The sequence below is a fragment of the Crotalus tigris genome, unplaced genomic scaffold (genome assembly GCF_016545835.1).
Source record: "Crotalus tigris isolate CLP2741 ecotype Arizona unplaced genomic scaffold, ASM1654583v1 scf7180000018125.1543573, whole genome shotgun sequence".
NCBI lineage: Eukaryota > Metazoa > Chordata > Lepidosauria > Squamata > Viperidae > Crotalus > Crotalus tigris.
This window is the reverse complement of record NW_024096837.1, coordinates 99875-118439: the sequence shown is the minus strand read 5'-3', so window position 1 is coordinate 118439 and position 18565 is coordinate 99875. Positions and strand designations below refer to the sequence as shown.

Below are 18565 nucleotides of genomic sequence, written 5' to 3'. Positions count from 1 at the left end.
CAATTTCAAATTTGATGGTTCTAGCGTTCGGAGCACCTTAGAGTACCACTGGGTTCCTGGCTTAATTTTATCAAAAATGTCAAATCCAAAACTTAGGAAATTGTCCAGGTGTTTGTATCCTAGTATCATCTTGAAAGAAAAATGGAGCAAGGCCTGCTGATTAATCCATTGAAGATAAAAATTTGATGCATCAAGATGGTTCTATGTTGCATAGTTTTCTACAAAGAGGGCTTTCCTTTTTTATACCATTCTGCTACCTTTCTAGCTTATTGAACTGATTGTTACGGAGTTTGGGTGCTGAGCTGTGTAATATATATGTTTGAAAAGTTGAGACAGTAACTTAGATACAAGATATAAAAATCAGGGGAAGTGGGAGAACAACAGAACACAGTTCTTTATTTACATTTTAAGTGTCATCAAGTCGTTCAAGAATAACAAACAACGATTCTCAGTCTTCAAGTTTCAACGCTGTTCTATACATGTTACCATTGTCTCTACTAAAAACATTTTGTTATAAAGTAAAAAAAAAAAAAACAGCCGTAGCTTGTCATAACAAACTGCACATTTAAATATTCCTACAGAAACCAGATAACAATCTCATCAAGGATTCTTAAGTGACAACACAACTTACATTGGCCTACACTAATGGACAACCTTTTCCAATTGGTAGGTGTTGTAGGTCATGTCCAATAAATTCAAAGTATTCATGAGTCTAAACTTATTCAGTCTCTGCACACAGCAAGGGGTTTCCAAGAAATACACATTTTGCCTCACAGAAGCTTAATGCCTCACAGAAGCTTTTTTTTTTTTTTTTTGCTAAAATGTACCTACAAAACAAAGTTGTGTGCTTCGGGATTGTTCATTTCTTCTCTTCCAAAATCAAAATAATATTTCAATTGTTCTCAAATCAGCTCAAGGTTCATTTGCCAGGTTTATTTTCTTTGCCCCATCATCTTTCGCCCTGTATCTTTGGGAAAAGGTGCATATATCTGTTTACTCAAAAGTAACTTTGACTGATTTATGGAATTTCTTCCATCATGTGAATTTTAGACTGTAAACGCTAGTTTCATCTGAAATATCAGTCTTGCACTGCATTAAAATTAGTAAACATATACACTTCAGGGTATATTTATTTATTAAATTTATACACTGCCTGATTCCCAGCAACTGCAGATGGTTATCCATTTGCAAGTGTGTATTTTTACACCAAACACTTGCATTTTGCCACCAAACACTTTATTCTAATCAATGAACACAATTACATATTGCAGAAGCAAACTAGAAAAGGGCACTTTTAAAAATTCTGTTTCATGATTTTTAATAAATCTTTATCCAGGAACTAAAAGAAAATAAAATTTTAAGGAAGGATACATGTTATAGGAGGCAGTATTAACTGATGGCACTTATTAAAAATACCAATATTTGAAGCCCAGATTTCATTGAATAGATTGTCAAGCTATTTTACTTGATGAGAATTAATATGTTAGCAGTCTCACTGTATTTAAAAGATATCTTCATAATCAATATCTCCCCTCTTAAGCAAAATAAAGCGTACCCGCAATACACATAGTCTAAAGAAATAACTATATTCAAATAACAACACACATACATCTACAATTTCCCAGCTGCAGAGAAAATCATATACACATAATTCACAAGGATACTTCAACCTTGCTAGACAAAGCTGCTGGTAGTTGCTAAAAAAATTAGCAGACGTATTATTATATCACTACACAGTTGGTCACAAGGAGGTGAATGTCTTTCAGTCGCATTCCATATGAAGAGCTGGAAAGTTTTCTTTAGGTTGTTTCTCAGAGTTTGATTTAATTAATAATTACTTCTCCAGAATTTGCTCAAATTTAGGGTTGATAAATGAAAAACCAGCAAATGCAGACTGATCCATAGAATCTATTAAGTTTTTGTCACTGTGCGATAATCGAGGTTTCTCACTCAAAAATTCTCTGTCAAAGTTGTTATAGTCACTTGCTGATTTCTGTAAAAAGGGGAACAGAAGCAATTTAAAATAGCTAAAACGACGTACACTGCCAAGATTGTTAGGCAGGGCCTCAAATCCATGGAGTGTCAACTGTTGATGGCCTTCTCTCTCAAAACAATGTACAATTTAACTCAACCTACTTTGTAGATTCTTCTAGGAAGCTGTGACAGGAAAAACGGGAAGGCCAGGAATGTTTGAAGAATTCACTATTTACAAACTCTAGCATGAACTGATGCCTAACTATATGGCAAATACACAGCTCAGAACTTGGTTATTTACTGGATTTCACATTGTTTCACACTGATATTTTTAAAAATGCTGGAGATTGAAGGCAACCGAGATCAGGCAGAAGAAGAACATTGTGGCTTCAAAATCTAAGGGACTGGTTTGGACAAAACTCAGCAGCACTTTTTCGTGTGGCTGCTGATAAAAACAGGATCGCCAACATGATCACCAATGTCCGATAACGGATATGGCACAAGAAGAACAAGAAGATTTGTCAAACTTAAAATTTAGGTTTTTTTTAAAAAAGTATGCAAATTAAATATTATTACGTTACAGGTAAATAAAGGTAGTCCTCAACTCACAGTCTCTTAAAGACCATCCAAATTTACAATGGACATGAAAAAAGTCCTCAAATTTATGACTGCCGCATTACCCCCCAGTCACATAATTACATTTCAGGCATTTGGCAGCTGGCTTGCATTTACAACCAGTTGCAGCGTCCCACAGTCACAAATTCATGTTTGTGCTATTTTCTGGCAAAAAAATGCCTATTTGATAAGCTGGGTTTGGATCTACAACCTAATGATTTGCTTAAAAGCTAAGATGACTTGCTTAACAACCATCATAAAATGATTGTAAAATCGAGTCTAGTTATGTGGTGACTCAACTTAAAACTACAATGACTTATGACCAAAAGCTCAGGGTCACATGTGACCATAAGTCAAGATCTAACTGTATATGCACAAGTGAGATGGAAAAAAGAAAAATGTACTCATTCTCCTAAAGCAGGGATCTGCAACCTTGACAACTTTAAGACTTGTGGACTTCAGCTCCCAGAATTCCTCAGCCAGCATGGCTGAGGAATTCTGGGAGCTGAAGTCCACAAGTCTTAAAGTTGTCAAGGTTGCAGATCCCTGCCCTAAAGGGATTCCATGCATTCATCTTCAATGAACAGAAGGCAAAGGATACAAGCATCACAGTTCCATGCTTTTGAGGGTGTAGGATAGATGTTAAGGCTACATACCACTTTTGGTTTGAAAGGAGGTTCCATCTCTCTCTTTTCCAGTGCTGTCCAATTAATTGCTTTGAAAAAATGATGATCTTTGATATTTCCAGTTATTCCCAAACGTTTTGTTGGATCTCTATCAAATAGCTACAAAATATGAAAGTATTTTTCATTTGGTTACTGAGAAAACTGCCCTACTGAAAAAAATAATATGTTTTGAATAGCTATTTTGGCCAAGAACAGAGAACCTGTGTTTCTCCAGTATTTGCCAAATTCAGCATCCTTCAATATGCTGGCTGCCAGTTCTGGGAATTACAGTTTAGGGATTTCCCTTGCTTCAATTTAGGTAAATTACTGAAACTAGTAGCTAGCAATCTACAGAACCTCTAATTTTAGTTACTGTTAGTTTCTATATGGATTCTGGAAAGGAAATTAGATGTAAGAAATACTTTCTCATTTATTCTTCTCGATGGAGTCATCTCGTCTGTTGCCTTGGAGATGGTGCATCCTGTCTTATGTAATTCTTTTGGCCAAGAAGAAGGGCATTCGGATTAGGACTCGGAAGAATTTATTTGGTCCACATTTTTAAAGTGAACTTATTAGCACGCAAAACAGAGATCAGGCCCTTTATAGATTGTGCACGTCTCCAAGTTTGCAATGATGTTCTTGCCTTTGAAACAACAAATTACAGGTAATCCTTGATTTATGACCATAATTGAACCCAGAATTAAGGCCATTAGTTGTGGCAGTCATTAAGTGAGATGTGCATGTGGTCACCTTGCCTAATGGCCACAATCTCTGCTCTCCCTATTGCAATTGTTAAGTGACTGTGCAAGTCAAGCAGAGCACAGGGTGTCCCAAGGAGTAGAGAGGCTCTGGCAGACCTGCTGCAGGCCCAGACTCACGTTGTAGGACTTCCCCAGCTCACATGCAGCTTGATCCAGGCCTGCCAAGGCCTCATCAGACAAGGTACCCTGTGCTCTGCTTCACAGCCCACTGGGCCACACAACCTTGGGCTTCCCTCCCCCCTCCATCATGCCTTGATTCTGAGGGCCATATAGGATGGACTTTGTAATACTTTCAATACAGATTTTGTAGTATTGTTACATGGGCTAACTAACATGGATTTTCTTGTATTTTAAAATTGTCTTTTTCAACTGTATTGCTAATAATTTGATAAAAGCCTTAATCTTCAAGTAAAGCCTCCCTTTTAGAAATCAGGATGGGTAGGAAAGCCCTTGATACACTGTAGATAACATAGTTTTATTTTCAGCTGTTCTCATGCCGCCATGTACAAAGCAACTTTTCAAACCCAGCATTGGAAAGCATTGAGAATGTATCTTAGGCATACCCATTCTGACGGTTTTCTCTTGCGAAGGTTTCTTTTACTTTTATTCAGAATACAATGCTTTTTAAAATCCTAATTGATCACTTATTATTAATTATTATGATGTAACTGAGCAGATTACTTTTCCTTACCCAATCAAAATGTTCTCTAGTACTTTTTTATTATGCAAACTATAAAAAGGAAGGTGTGATTTCTCCCTTTGCTCTCTCTCGTGAAATCTGAAACACTCAAATTAAATTGTAAATCAAATGATCTTCCTTGTCTCGGTGTCACAACAGAGGTCTAGCACTTATCTAGAAATCACATTTGGCCAACAGTCCTCCCTCCAAAATGGCACCTGCTTCCAAAATGGCACCTGCTTTAAGGAAAGCACCACCCAGCCTTTGTATAGGAAGGCCTTGTGGCAGATCAGTTACTTCTTTCTCAATCTCAGAGATCGCCTTGGGAAAGAGAAGCGGCTGATCTGCCATGCAGTCTTCCTATACAGATGCTGTATTGTGCCGTCTTGGAGATGCCATTTTGGAAGCTGCTGCAATTCTTACAATTTGAGAATTGCAGCCACTCCCAAAATGCAACTCACTTCAAGGAAGGCTGCATGGTGGATCAGCCACTTCTCTTTCTCAAAGGTAATCTTTTGAAAAGATAAGTGAAGCAAGGTATGATGGGGTGGGGAGGAGGACAAGACCCAAGGTTATGGGATCTAGTGGAGTGGGAAGCAGGCCCAAGGGACTCAGCAAGATGAGAAGGGGGAGAAGAGAGGGAGGTAGGAACAGCTGCAGTTCTCTATGATTGGTGATTGGGGTGGGTGGATTGCCAAGCACCCAAATATTAGGTGTGTGATGCATGGTCACTGCAGCAGTCATAACTTTGGATACAGGTCATAAATCCCATCATCCAGCGTTGTTACTATTTCAAACAAATTGCTGTAAGTCAAACACTACCTGTAAATGTAAAGATTCATGCAGCAGTTGTTTTAAAGAAGAATTTGCAGACAGAAATAGATTGATCTATGCATCTATCATATGGACATGTCTGTCTCCAAACAACCTTTGATCACAGAACTGCATATGATTGTACAATATGCAGAAGCAACAACCAAGACTGCAGTCTTATATTTGGCTCTGTTTTATACACATACGCACAATTTGGATAAAAGGAAGGATAACTTAAATTTCTCTGTAAAAATACCATTAACAGCTATTTTAGTGTACTAGATTATTAAATTCTAATATTCCCAATATTCTTCAAAGAGAAAGAACATATTACTCTTAGCCAATGTATACCTTTTCCAGAATATCCTTGGATTCCTTGGTAATCCAACGTGGGTAATGAGGAGTATCAACTCGTATTGATTCAAATAACTCATCTTCATCATCACCATGGAAAGGAGATTGTCCAATCAGCATCTCATACAACAAAACTCCAAATGACCACCAGTCTACAGAATATGTATATTTCAAGCCTTGCAAGATCTGATGCAAATGTAAGAAAAGACACAAACATGAAACGCAGCCAAAGCCCTATATATGTATATCTCTCTCTGTGTTTTTCCCCCTCCATAATTGAAGGATCAGCAATTGTTAGGCCCATCCTCTGATGTGGTAACCGAATTCAAATGTAATCAACATCCCCTTCTAGAAACACACTACCGCAAGATTTGGACTCATTCTTTTCTCTGGAATAGAAAAGTTCTAAGCATTTTGCTTCTCTTTTAATTGAAGTTTATAGTTAAACCTAGATTCTGATTAGCTGAGGTTAATTATAGCTGCAACGCAATGAATAAAACTTATTTCCATAAACTGATTTCAAAATAAAATATTATTCAGCTCAAATGTAATGCTCATTACTCAGCTACTGATTTTCCTGTCACTTTGCCAAACAAAAAATAGGGATAGAAATATGTATCCAAGACTTATAACTGAATGCAACTGTAAATATTTTCAAAGCAGGTATCATATCATGTGAACCATAAAAATGAAAGCACTCTGCATCTTACAACCACCTCCATCTGGAATAGAAGTAATATATAATATCAAAACCATGCAGAGTAGATGTGCATGCCTTACTTCAGGAGCTATATAATCTGGAGTACCACAGAATGTCGTTGCCTTGTTTTCTCCAAATACATTTTCTTTACACATCCCAAAGTCAGCTATTTTGATATGGCCTTCTTTATCAAGCATCACATTGTCTAATTTGAGATCTCTGTATGAAAAAAAATTCATCAAAGAATTAAAATAATCAATATTTAACTGAAATTGACCCACTCAAAACAAGTTTAGCTATTGTGGCTCCCAGATTATCTATATCTCTGTAGCACCCTGAGATCATACTATCAAAATCTGTCAGAAAAAAATACCTTAATTTCAGTAGTATTCCCACTCTTAATATATTGAAAACAAGCTAATTCTAAAGAACTGAAAAATATCAGCCCTGCCACTTCTGGAGATATTACCATCCTATAAAAATCCAAAGGGTTATGGCTCTTCATTTTCCAAACTCTGCCAATCCAGACTTAAAACCTTAATTCAGCAACCATTTTCCTGATTGAATAAGTAGAGGTTCTCAATGTAAAAGCCAGAACCTACTTTTGAAAATAAAATAACCGTAGCATGACTATTTCTTTAACTTTGCCAGCCAGCAAGGTTTCTCTGATTAAGTCAGGTTGAGAGCAAAACTGCCTTCTAGATCTACAGTATAAATTGAAATTGTGCTTTTGAGAGAAGTTCAGTCCAATTTATTATAACCTGAAATGTGAATTATCTCCTTTGCCATTCTAGTGAAGATAAAGTGCTACAGTCTTGGGGCTAAATGCTGACAATTAAGAATGTGAAACAAACTCTTTTATGTAATGTAAATAATAGCTTTATCCATCTTGCCAACGAGATAAATGTAAGAAAATAATTACAGATTGTTCTCAAGGGTTTTCTGAATTGCCCTTTTTTAACACCTCTGGAATAGAATTAAAATTTTAACAGCGAACAATACGTATATCACATTGTATTAGTCACAGATCCCACCAATTCCTCAGTAAGGCATAATCGTTAAAATATTGTATGACACTCTTGTTAAGGTCAACAAATCACTCACCTATAAATAATGCCTTTACTATGAAGAAACTGTAAGCCACACACTATTTCAGCACCATAAAACCTGAAATCAAGCAAAAACACTCTCAAACAATGCAGACTTAAAGTATTAGTATATTACATAATATTAATTATATAACATCAAATCAATAATGTCCTGTTAACAATATATTAGCTACATTTCCAGTCATTTTTAGAAACCTTTTCCTGTCCGTTTAATGTTGTAGAATCTGCTTGACATGGCTTCCTCAAATTGCTTCCCAATTGTATCAGGCTATTAATATGCTGCAGTAATTAAAACCCTCCCGTCTAACTTGGCTCCAGACAATCATTTCTCCTTTTCAGCTCCCATCCTATCCAAGCCTTTTGCATTGCACAACTAAAAAGCAGCTCTTCCTACCTACAAGTAAGAGTTTGTTTTAACGCAGAATCGGGGGGGAGGGGGGAGGGGGAAGCTGTCTTGGAATATTTTTTAATTAAAAAGATTTAAACCAGCCTTTCTAATTAAAAAAAAAGTTTGCATGGCCTGAAAAGGAGAGATGCTGAGATACACTACTATTATTTTGCTTTTTCCTCAGGGATTTTATTTTTTCCTTTTTCTCTCTTTGGTCCTTTTAAGTCAGTATTGATTCCTGGTGATTGTCTGAACTAGTTCCTGCAGTTTTTTCAGGAGTGGCTTGCCACTGCCTCCTCCCCAGGGCTGAGGGAGAGTGACTGGCCCAAAGTCCTCTGCTGACTTTAGGCTGAAGATGGGACTAGAACTCCCAATCTCCCAGCTTCTATCTAGCGCCTATCCAAACTTGTCTTCATTTCTTAATAGTCCAGGAATGCTTCAATCAACCTAAATGTTTTGCCTGTGTCTAAATATGGCAGCAGCCCAGATTTAATTTGGAGGTTTTACTTAGAATCATAATGTATTTAAGAAAACTTCATTATTAAGTAAAACCTGCCCTATTACTAACTTCTTTGTAAGAGTTATTGGCAGTTTAAAAAGCCCTAGTTGTGGACATGTTTGACAAAAAGAATGGAACAATTTACAAATGTGTTGATGAATTGGATTAGAACAGGCAATGCTGCAGAAAGAGAAACAAAGCCTGCATTATACTAAATAGGTCTGATTAATGCTGTGGGATTCAAGAATGCTAGCCTAGAGACTTTGTGAAAATATCTAAAGTTTGCTAGAACTGTGGGTAATAATTTAAAACCTTCTTTCAATAATCCTGCTTCTAATAAATTTCTCAGAAGAAAAACACTTCTTTTCTCTATTACGCAGAGAATTTAATAGCCAAAATGAAAGATCCCGTAACAATTTTTTCTTTTATTAAATTTTATGAAATCATTATATGTAAAACCTAATGGGTTTTTTTCCGAGCTTATATTAGCAGTGGAGATGTAAACCTGAGGACAGTTTCTGCCATATTTTTTCCTTAGACTTATATTTCCTACAATTTTTTCCTATAGCAATAAACCTGTGAAGTAGGTTGGGCTGAGGGACTGAACCAAAGTCACAGGTAGCTTTCGTGGCTGAACGTGGACTTGGACCCGAGTCTCCCCACTCCTAGTCCAACACATTAACCCCTACATTAACTTCTGCAGAAGTTAACAACTATATCTTCTCTCCTTTGCAGAATTTCCAGCCCAACATATCTGGAGGATAATAGGTAGGAACAGCTGCCTTGCTTAGTGCACTTTAAACATACCACCTTAAAGAAACATTATGATCTGACAATTCTAACACTTTGGGAGTTACTCTAAATAAATTCATTGGCCCTTCCAAAGCACATTTGCTTGCATAGCATTTCAGCCCACACTTAGGTGCTTAGTTATGGGCAGAATATCCACCTCTCTTATTCTCAGGAAGGCTGAAGAAGAGGTGGCTATGAATGATGCTCCCTTTCAGTCGACGGGAGTCTTAAGTGAGTGGGGAAACCAGGCCATTTGATGAAGAAACAGGTGCTTCTCAGCAGCATGAAAGAATGCCTATGACGGGGTGGGTGGAGGGAGTCTTGGGCAGAGAAAACAACAAAGGGATTTGATTGGAGGTTGAGCTATGGCAATTGGACTTATTTGCTTGTTGGTTTGGAAGTAGGTCCATTTGCCATGACTCAGCTTCCAGACAATTCTACCTGGATGACTGAGAATCTTTACTGACATATTGCCATGTGCTTTGGGGAAGAAACCCTGAAGTTGGTGTGGGAACACCCTAAGAATTTTAGGAGTTAATACATTCCAATGACTCTCTACTCTCTATTCAGATTCCCCTAACTACCTGATTCATATTGAAAAAGTGGATAAGCAAGGAAATGTCTCAAGCCAACAAGAAAATAAGTCCAGTTGCCATGACTCCAGAAATTCTACCTGGATGATTGAGAATCTTCATTGACAGCAGGTTTTGTTTGTTCAGGAGCTTACATTTTTTAAAAATGAAAAGATTTTAAATTTCTGGTTTCTGCCTAGTTTACCGTATATGCCGGGGTATTAGGCGACCCGGCGTATAAGACGACCCCCGTCTTTATAGCCGGGCCGCATTCCTAGAACGTTGTCTTATACGCCAGAAATTACCAGTATTTCCGGCGTATAAGACGACTCGGCGTATAAGACGACCCCCATCTTTGGCGCCGATTTCAGCGCTCGCGGAAGTCGTCTTATACGCCGGCATTTATGGTAGGTAACTTTCTATTTTATTAGGTTATTTTATACATTGCTTTGTTATCAAGATACATAAATATGTGAAAATATGAGAATGTATTGTTACAACTTACACTAATGGCTTTATTTGTATGAATTGTGCACCACTGTCTCTTGAGTTAACGTGTCTAGTAGAGTAAAACTATTTCAACTGACAAAGACTTGTAGCAATTATTGTGATCATTTTTTTTAATATTTAGTTTCTGACAAAGGAAACGTTCTGCTGATTTTACAAAGATACACAGCTTCTCTGGAATTGTACTTTATTCTTTATCGCAAGTACTTTCCCTTTCACCTTCTACTTTCTCTACAAGAGTTTGCAACTGCACCCAGAAATATCAGATGTTTCCAACCACAGTCCAAACCAAGTGCCTACTTTTTCATTTTACGAGTGGGATGGAACCTTTGAAGTAGTTTACCCATCTGAAAATCCTCCCTTAGGTTAATCTAGCTAGCCTTCAGCGGCCCTGATGTGAAGTTCTCCAATCCTGCTGTGTCTCTCATTTACAGCATTTACAGCCTAGGACACCAGGAGGGTACTAGCTGGAAAAAGCTGCCCTGCTTTGTACGCTTTGAAAACACCACCTTAAAGAGACATTGTGGGTTGGCAGCCAATACTGTAAATAGTTTTTAGAGAGATTGTGTTGCACCCCCCCCCCCTCATTTTGGGCCAGGCATGACTTTGTCCAATCTGGCAATTGCTCTCTCCGATTGCTGATTCTGTCCCAAAAGTTCACACAATATCATTTCCTGTTGGTACACTGTTTGGGAGGGGGTGTCACCTGCAAGGGTGAGGAATTTTGCAATAGTTCTGCTGGGGAGGAGAGTTTGAGCCCTCAGGCACTCCAGTGAGAGAAGCTATCTGAGCAGAGTCAGATAATATCATGATAACCAGCTTGTACTTCCCCACCAAAGTGCAAAGGAAATCTTGATTCAGTGCCGGAAATCTGTCAGGTCTAGATGGGAAAAAAAAAACTTCCTTGTCCAGCACCTTTAACTGCTTATACCAGTCTGGCTCTCTACCTGACAGACCTGCTTTCCAGGCCACAAATAACTAGCTCGGTAATTATACTGTGCTTAAGGTAAAATAAGTCTACACCTACCAGAATCCATACCTAAGTACTAAGTGTCCTAATTTTTTTAAAAATTGGGTAATTAAAAATGTTGGTAATTACTGCATTATTTTCAAGATGCCTACAGTTTCCCCTTTGTGAAGATAGGAGAATTCTCTTCCAGTCATCAGGCACTTCATTCACCCTCCAGACATTCTCAAAATACCTAATGATTCCACAAGGCCATTAGCAAATTCTGTCAGTGCCCTAGGATAAAATTCATTTGCCCTTGGAGGTTTAAGAAGACTGAGCCAAACCAGGAATTGTTAGTTCTCATTTTTCTTTTTACCAATTAGCAATTGTTAAAAAATCTTCACTGAACAGTGATTCTTTCCTTTTTTATTTTGAATATACTGAGTACAGTTGGAGAAATCTTTTTGGCTGTTCTTAGTATCCTTCACTAACCTCAACTCACTTTGAGCTTTCTGATACTATTTCTACAATTCTGGCTTACTCTTCGTGATGAAGCATCACTCTTTCCATCTCTTATATATGCCCTTTTTCCCCCTCAGATTTTCACTATTTTCATTATTTGTTAGTTTTTATTTCACTTCTTTAAAATTTTAGTAAAGATAAGATATTGATATGTAGATATAGAAATCATGAGTGTAATTATGTCATTATTTTCCACTCCTGTTATACTTATAAATCAAGGATAGGTGCCCCTCTTGGGTCTTTGCCTAATCTTCTAAAGAATATAGTTGTCAGCAAGTTAAGACATGAATGGCCTGGAATATCCAGGCTTCATAGAACATTAGGTTAATTAAAATCTCCTGTTACTGCAGTTTACTTTTGGTAAGCCTCATTTACAGCTTCTTGATTTAACAGGCAATGGCAGAACCCAGCGTGTTTTTAAACAATTCCCCAGTATTGTAACCAGATACTACAATACTACAATACTGCCTAAATCATTCATTGGGATTTCTAAGCAACTGATGATTCATTTAACGTATGGCGTAATTTTTCCTCCCTTTCTATTATTTCTGTATTTTTATTTATTATTTTATTACTGGTATTTCTATGCCACTCTAATCCAGGATAGTTCTCAGCAGTGTGCACTGAGCATATGAAACTTTTTCCTGCATTTTTCTCTTTCATTTCTGCCACCCATGACCTTAGAATACAGTTGTAATATCCATTACTCACTGTCCTTGCTACGTTTAAGCGATAATTTTAATTTTCATAAAATGGAAAAAAATATCCAGTAGCTGTCTATATCAGCGGCCCCCAACCTTTTGGGCACAGGGCACAGTTCTGTGGAGAGAGGTTTTTCCACAGATAAGAAGGGATATGGTTTTGCATGCTGCCTGCATCCCCTGGATGGCATTTTGCTTGCTTGTGTGGCCTAGTTTCTGGCATGCCGATGCCTGATGCCGGTCCATGGACCAGGGGGTTGGGGACCCCTACTTTAGATGATCTTTATGATAATTATATGTTACTTCTAGGATTAAAAGCAACATGTCTCTCAACACCAACTTTTGAAGAATATGAGCTTTTCATAACAATGATATTGTGGAACATATGTCTATGCTTAGATTTTGAAGAACCATCTAATTTGTCACTATGATAGCTGAACACTAGATCAGTCATTGTTCTGATCCAAAAAGAATCTTTGAGATTAATAGACTATATTATTTCACAGAGGTATGGAAAATAGCACACTCCTTATCTATTTAATTAATTTTCTCCTTCATACATCTTAAACACTTGGGCTTGTACATTTCTTAAAACTGCCTTCCTTCAAATCCCAAACTCCACATTATGCTATTAGAACTTACGTAGCTCTGAAAAGATCAAAACGACCTTTGTCCTGTATGTGGAACATTAGATCTCCACCATTGAGAAACTCCATAACAAAGAACAAATGCTCCTGTTTACAAATAAGAAAAGAAAATATTAGCCCTCTCAGAGAACTGCATCTGCAGCATGAACATATAGTTTTTCAAATGAGTCCAATCACGTATGGTGAAAATATCTTGCTGAATATCTTTACAGTAGTGTCAGACACATTTTTTTAAAAAAAATTAGAAGACACAGTCCCCACTAATTTGTGTAGCTGAGAACAGTTAACAGCAACTCAGAACAAAAGCTTTGAGCTGACATGAAATTCCAAGCAAAGGAGCTGTAGCCCTCACTACCCAAATTTCTTGAAGAGAACATCATTTGCATACAGGTTGAGGGAGGTGGCCTACAAATACTTTGCGCATAGACGCCCAAATCTGGTTTGAGATCCAAGCTATTTATACATGAAGATAATGTCCCACCATTTAGCTCTAAATTGTGATTATTCAAAGTTATGGATACTAATAGAGATACTACTTAGAATGCATGAGTGAGGCCAACCCCCCCAAAAACCCTTGACATTATCTATTTAATTATACATAATTAAAACAAACATGTTTCCTTCCCAATCATATATTTAATTTAATTTTTAATTTGAAATATAAAATTCAACAGAAATATATGTGAGTCTCTGGATGCCACACTTATTACTTTTAGAGGTTGCATGTGCTCTCAGGGCTCTTAAATTCTGCATTTCTGTCTTAACTAAATTATATTATTCATCAAATAAATCTCCAATATATTTCCAGTATATATCATATCAAAAAAGATAATCAACTATTGCACTGTACCTTAGTCTGAAAAGTGCAATAAAGATGGGTAAGAAACGGGTTTTCCCATGCAAGTGCCAAAACCCGCTTTTCTACCATGGTGCACTCCACATCATCATCAATAAGTACCACATCTTTTTTCAAAGCTTTTACTGCAAAAAATTCATTCTTCCCCTTAAGCTCAGCTAGCAGCACCTATTAAGTGGAAGATATATAGAATGTAGTTAGATGTAGAAGCTTCTCCAAATGTTAAACTCCTGAACTTTTTGTTATGCTACTAGGATTATCCAGTCCTTGATTAATTAGTAATTGTACTTTATGTCACTAATTAGGTGGCAACATCAAACCGATGCTCTCTGATCTCAGAAAGCTAAACAGGATGTCTAGTTTAACGAAGAGAAGGACGAGGGGGGACATGATAGCAGTGTTCCAATATCTCAGGGGCTGCCACAAAGAAGAGGGAGTCAAGCTATTCTCCAAGGCGCCAGAAGGCAGGACAAGAAGCAACAGATGGAAACTGATCAAGGAGAGAAGCAACTTAGAAATAAGGAGAAACTTCCTGACAGTTAGAACAATTAACCAATGGAACAACCTGACTCGAGAAACGGTGAATGCTCAAACACTTGAAGTTTTTAAGAAGAGACTGGACAGCCATTTGTCCGAAATGGTGTAGGGTTCCTGCCTGAACAGGGAGTTGGATTCGATGCCTCCAAGGTCCCTTCCAACTTTATTATTATTATGGATCATCGCACAGTCAGCCAGATGTTCAGACTGGATTTGGCATTTTGTCTACCTATCGAGTCCTTACCCAGGACCTGGGATAGGCACATGTGGATGTTTGATGGTATTACAGATATCGTCGCAGGATGGAAGCAGTTCCTAGTAAGGCCGCCTTTTGCAATTGACTAATAGCAAATTTGTCAATGCCAATGGTGTTCAAGTGGTGCTCAGTTGTTTTGGGATTGCACCCAAGGAGCCTATGACTATTGGTACTACCCTTGCTTGCTTTTGCCACAGTCTTTCTATTTCTATTTGTAGGTCTTTGTATTTTGTTATCTTCTCCAGTTCTTTCTCGTCTATTCTGCTGTCTCCAGGCACTGCCACGTCCACTATCCAGACTTTTTGTCTTTCTTATCGACAATTGTTAAGTCTGGGGTGTTATGTTGCAGATGCTTGTCTGTTTGAATTCTGAAGTCCCAGAGCAGTTTAATTTTATCATTTTCTGTGACTTTCTCTATTTTATGATCCCACCAGTTTTTGCTTACAGGCAAATGATATTTTTTGCAGATCTTCCAATGCACCATTGTTGCTACTTTGTCATGCGCTGCTTGTAGTCAGTCTGTGCAATGTTCTTGCAACAGCTTACCAAGTGGTCCACTGTTTCTTCAGCTTCTTTGCATAGGCGGCGCTTACTGTCTGTTGCTGTCTTCTCAATTTTGACTTTGTATGCATTTGTCCTTAAGGCTTGGTCTTGTGCAGCCAGAATTAGTCCCCGGTCTCTTTCTTCAATTTTCCTGCTCCTAGCCATTGCCAGGTCTTATTATTATCTGCTTTCCCAGCTATTTTTTTCACATATTGGCATGTAGTGCTTTGTCTTCCCATGCCTTTATTCTGTTCTTCATTTGGTCTTTCTTGTAGGCCAGTTTGGTCTCTCCAGTAGTCAGTAAGCCTTCCTGATATACTAATTTCAGTGCATCTTCATCATTGTTCTTCAGATATTCTTCCAAAGCCATTTTTCTTCTTCAACCATCTGATGTACTTGTAGCATTCCACGCCCACCTATTTGCCTTGGTAGATAAAGTCTATCAATGTCACTGCGTGGATGAAGGGCATGATTCATTGTCATTATTTTTCTGGTCTGCCTATCCATTGCTTTTAGTTCTGCTTGAGTCCAGTCCACTATTCCAGCTGTGTACCTAATGACTGGAATTGCCCAGGTGTTGATTGCCTTTATGGTATTTCCTCCATTGAGTTTGGATTTTAAGATCTTCTTCACTCTCTTGATGTATTCACCTCTAATCTTTTTCTTGACTTCAGTGTTATTTTCGTGGGGCATCTTGATTCCTTCAGTTTTCACTATTTTTCCTTGTTTGATAGTAAGTGTGGCACATTTGTCCAAGCCAAACTCCATAACAATATCTTGGCTATATATACGGACAGTGTTGAGCAGCGATTCTATTTCAGATGATGTTTTTCCATACAGCTTCAGATCATCCATGTAAAGGAGGTGGGATAGTCTGGCAGATGTTTTTGATGTTTGATAGCCAGGTCCTGAGTTATTCAGTATTGTTGACAGAGGAAACAGTGCAATAACAAATAATAATGGTGATAATGAATCTATTATTATTATTATTGTTGTTGTTGTTATTATTATGGATCATCGCACAGTCAGCCAGATGTTCAGACTGGATTTGGCATTTTGTCTACCTATCAAGTCCTTACCCAGGACCTGGGATAGGCAGATGTGGATGTTTGATATTACAGGTATCATCACAGGATGGAAGCAGTTCCTAGTAAGGCCGCCTTTTGCAATTGACTAATAGCGAATTTGTCAATGCCAATGCTGTTCAAGTGGTGCTCCAGTTGTTTGATTGTTGTTGTTATTATTATTATTATTATTATTATTATTATTATTATTATTATTATTATTATATATCCCCAATAAATCCAGGGCTGTAAAATAGATTGAGAATTGGAGACAAAAAATCTTGAGATAAGGCAATAGCAACTACTTCAGTGGCAGGACCAAAAAATTATATAAACAAGTCTAGATAGTCACATGGAGTTAAGCTCTAATGAATTATTCTTTATTTTTATGAAGTCTATTGAATCTGTCTGTTTTGTCCCAACAACTAGGGACAAATTGTCAAAAATCCCCTAGCCCTGTGAGGGTCATGGGCAAAATGACAGACATTCTAGGTGGTTTCCTGCAATTCTTTAGAATACCCACCCCCACCCCAGTAGCAAGCTGAGTTTCCTCTGCCAAATTCTTGCACATCCAAAAATAATAAAATAATGTAACAAAAGTCATAAGTAGTTTATTTATAGAGATCTTAAATACTTAAATGAATAAAGACATTTCAGCAAGCCTCAAAATTGCAGAATGTGTATTTAAGCTTTATTTCTACCACATTTCAAAACAATACTACAAAAAATGACTTCTTGCTAGCTGATAGATTAAAGAAACAGAATTTTCTCAGATATGTGAAGTTCTATCAAACTGGACAAAAGTAATTAACGGAAGAGTTTTATACATTTGTAATTTTTCTATGTAAAATAAAATTACATGAACTAAAACATCCACTTCAAGACAAAGGTGATATCTCATTGTATGATAGTTATATACCAACACTCAGAAAGAAATTGTGGACCAGTGGTTTACAGTCTATATGCTCAGAAAAATAAAAATAAAAGAATTTAAATAGGCATATACATATGTAATTAAATATATTAAATTAATCCAAAATAACAAAATATTTTTGCATTAAAGTAGACAGCTAGTAATTAAATATTCTATATAGAAAATAGATACTTTAAAAACAATGCATCTTCTACTTACCTTTCCAAAGCTTCCTTTTCCAAGAACCTTATGGAATACAAAACTATCTATATTGAATTTTCTCCTAATGGATAGTCTTGAGGATGATCTTCCCTCCCACAGCTTATCATATTCACAATGATCTTCAAAGACAAAATGAATAATTTTTGCTATTTCATTTAAATATTTTGTACAGCACTTACAGCTCATAAGATATTCTGCATACCTTCCATTATTACTAGCACATGTATATCCATATGCATTTTTGAAACTATAATTAAGGAGTGATAACATTTCAGAAATATCCTGTACACTCATGGTTTATATGTATATGGATTCTAAACCAATTATAAGTTTAGTGAGTTGTGCATTTTTACCTGAACTGTCGAAGTTTTAAGTGTTGACAAAATGTGTGATTAGATCTTTTTTTAAATATAGGACATCTAGAGAGGCAGGAACAATTTTACCTACATTTTATTATGCCATCATTCTGTTTACATGTAGTAACTGCAACAATATCTGCACTCTAGCAAAAGCACTACCCACACGAATTAAGTACAAAGCACCAACTCAGTTTAGACCACTTTCCTCTCTTATAGTCTAACATAGCACTCTTTAGATTCTTCAGTCTATACAGCAAAACTCCCTTGCAAATCAAAATAGCATTTGCATTAGTGCCAACATGACAGAAGAGTTGGAACCAACTAGCTGCTGCCTGGGAAACATTCCAGACAAGCCCAGTGGAAGAGAGACAAGGTGGGAGAAAGTCCAAAGCCAAAATAATGTTCTAAGCAAAGAAGATTCTTATAATTCTTTATCCAATCACACAAGACTGCAATTAAGATGACAAGCTTTTGGCAGAGATGTCTTACAAAGCCACACTAATTCTGAGATAAAAGTGCAGCACAATCTATCTGTAAAGGCATTAAACCAAAATCAATTCAAGTTTAA

The 18565-nt window shown here is 37.1% G+C and overlaps 1 protein-coding gene across 4 annotated transcripts in view; it reads right to left on the bottom strand.

Moving 5' to 3' along the window:
- Positions 1-370: 370 nt before the first annotated feature.
- Positions 371-18565, bottom strand: part of PRKCD (protein kinase C delta) — a 66582-nt gene continuing 48387 nt past the window's right edge. For all 4 annotated transcript variants that reach the window (XM_039348201.1, XM_039348204.1, XM_039348203.1 and 1 more), the window contains 8 exons: positions 17636-17757; positions 14098-14271; positions 13243-13334; positions 7666-7728; positions 6642-6780; positions 5859-6047; positions 3246-3374; positions 371-1993 (listed from right to left, as the gene is read on the bottom strand). In XM_039348201.1, the coding sequence (XP_039204135.1) occupies positions 1835-1993; positions 3246-3374; positions 5859-6047; positions 6642-6780; positions 7666-7728; positions 13243-13334; positions 14098-14271; positions 17636-17757 (1067 nt within the window). In that variant the 3' untranslated portion in view covers positions 371-1834. The remainder of the gene's footprint in view (positions 1994-3245; positions 3375-5858; positions 6048-6641; positions 6781-7665; positions 7729-13242; positions 13335-14097; positions 14272-17635; positions 17758-18565) is intronic.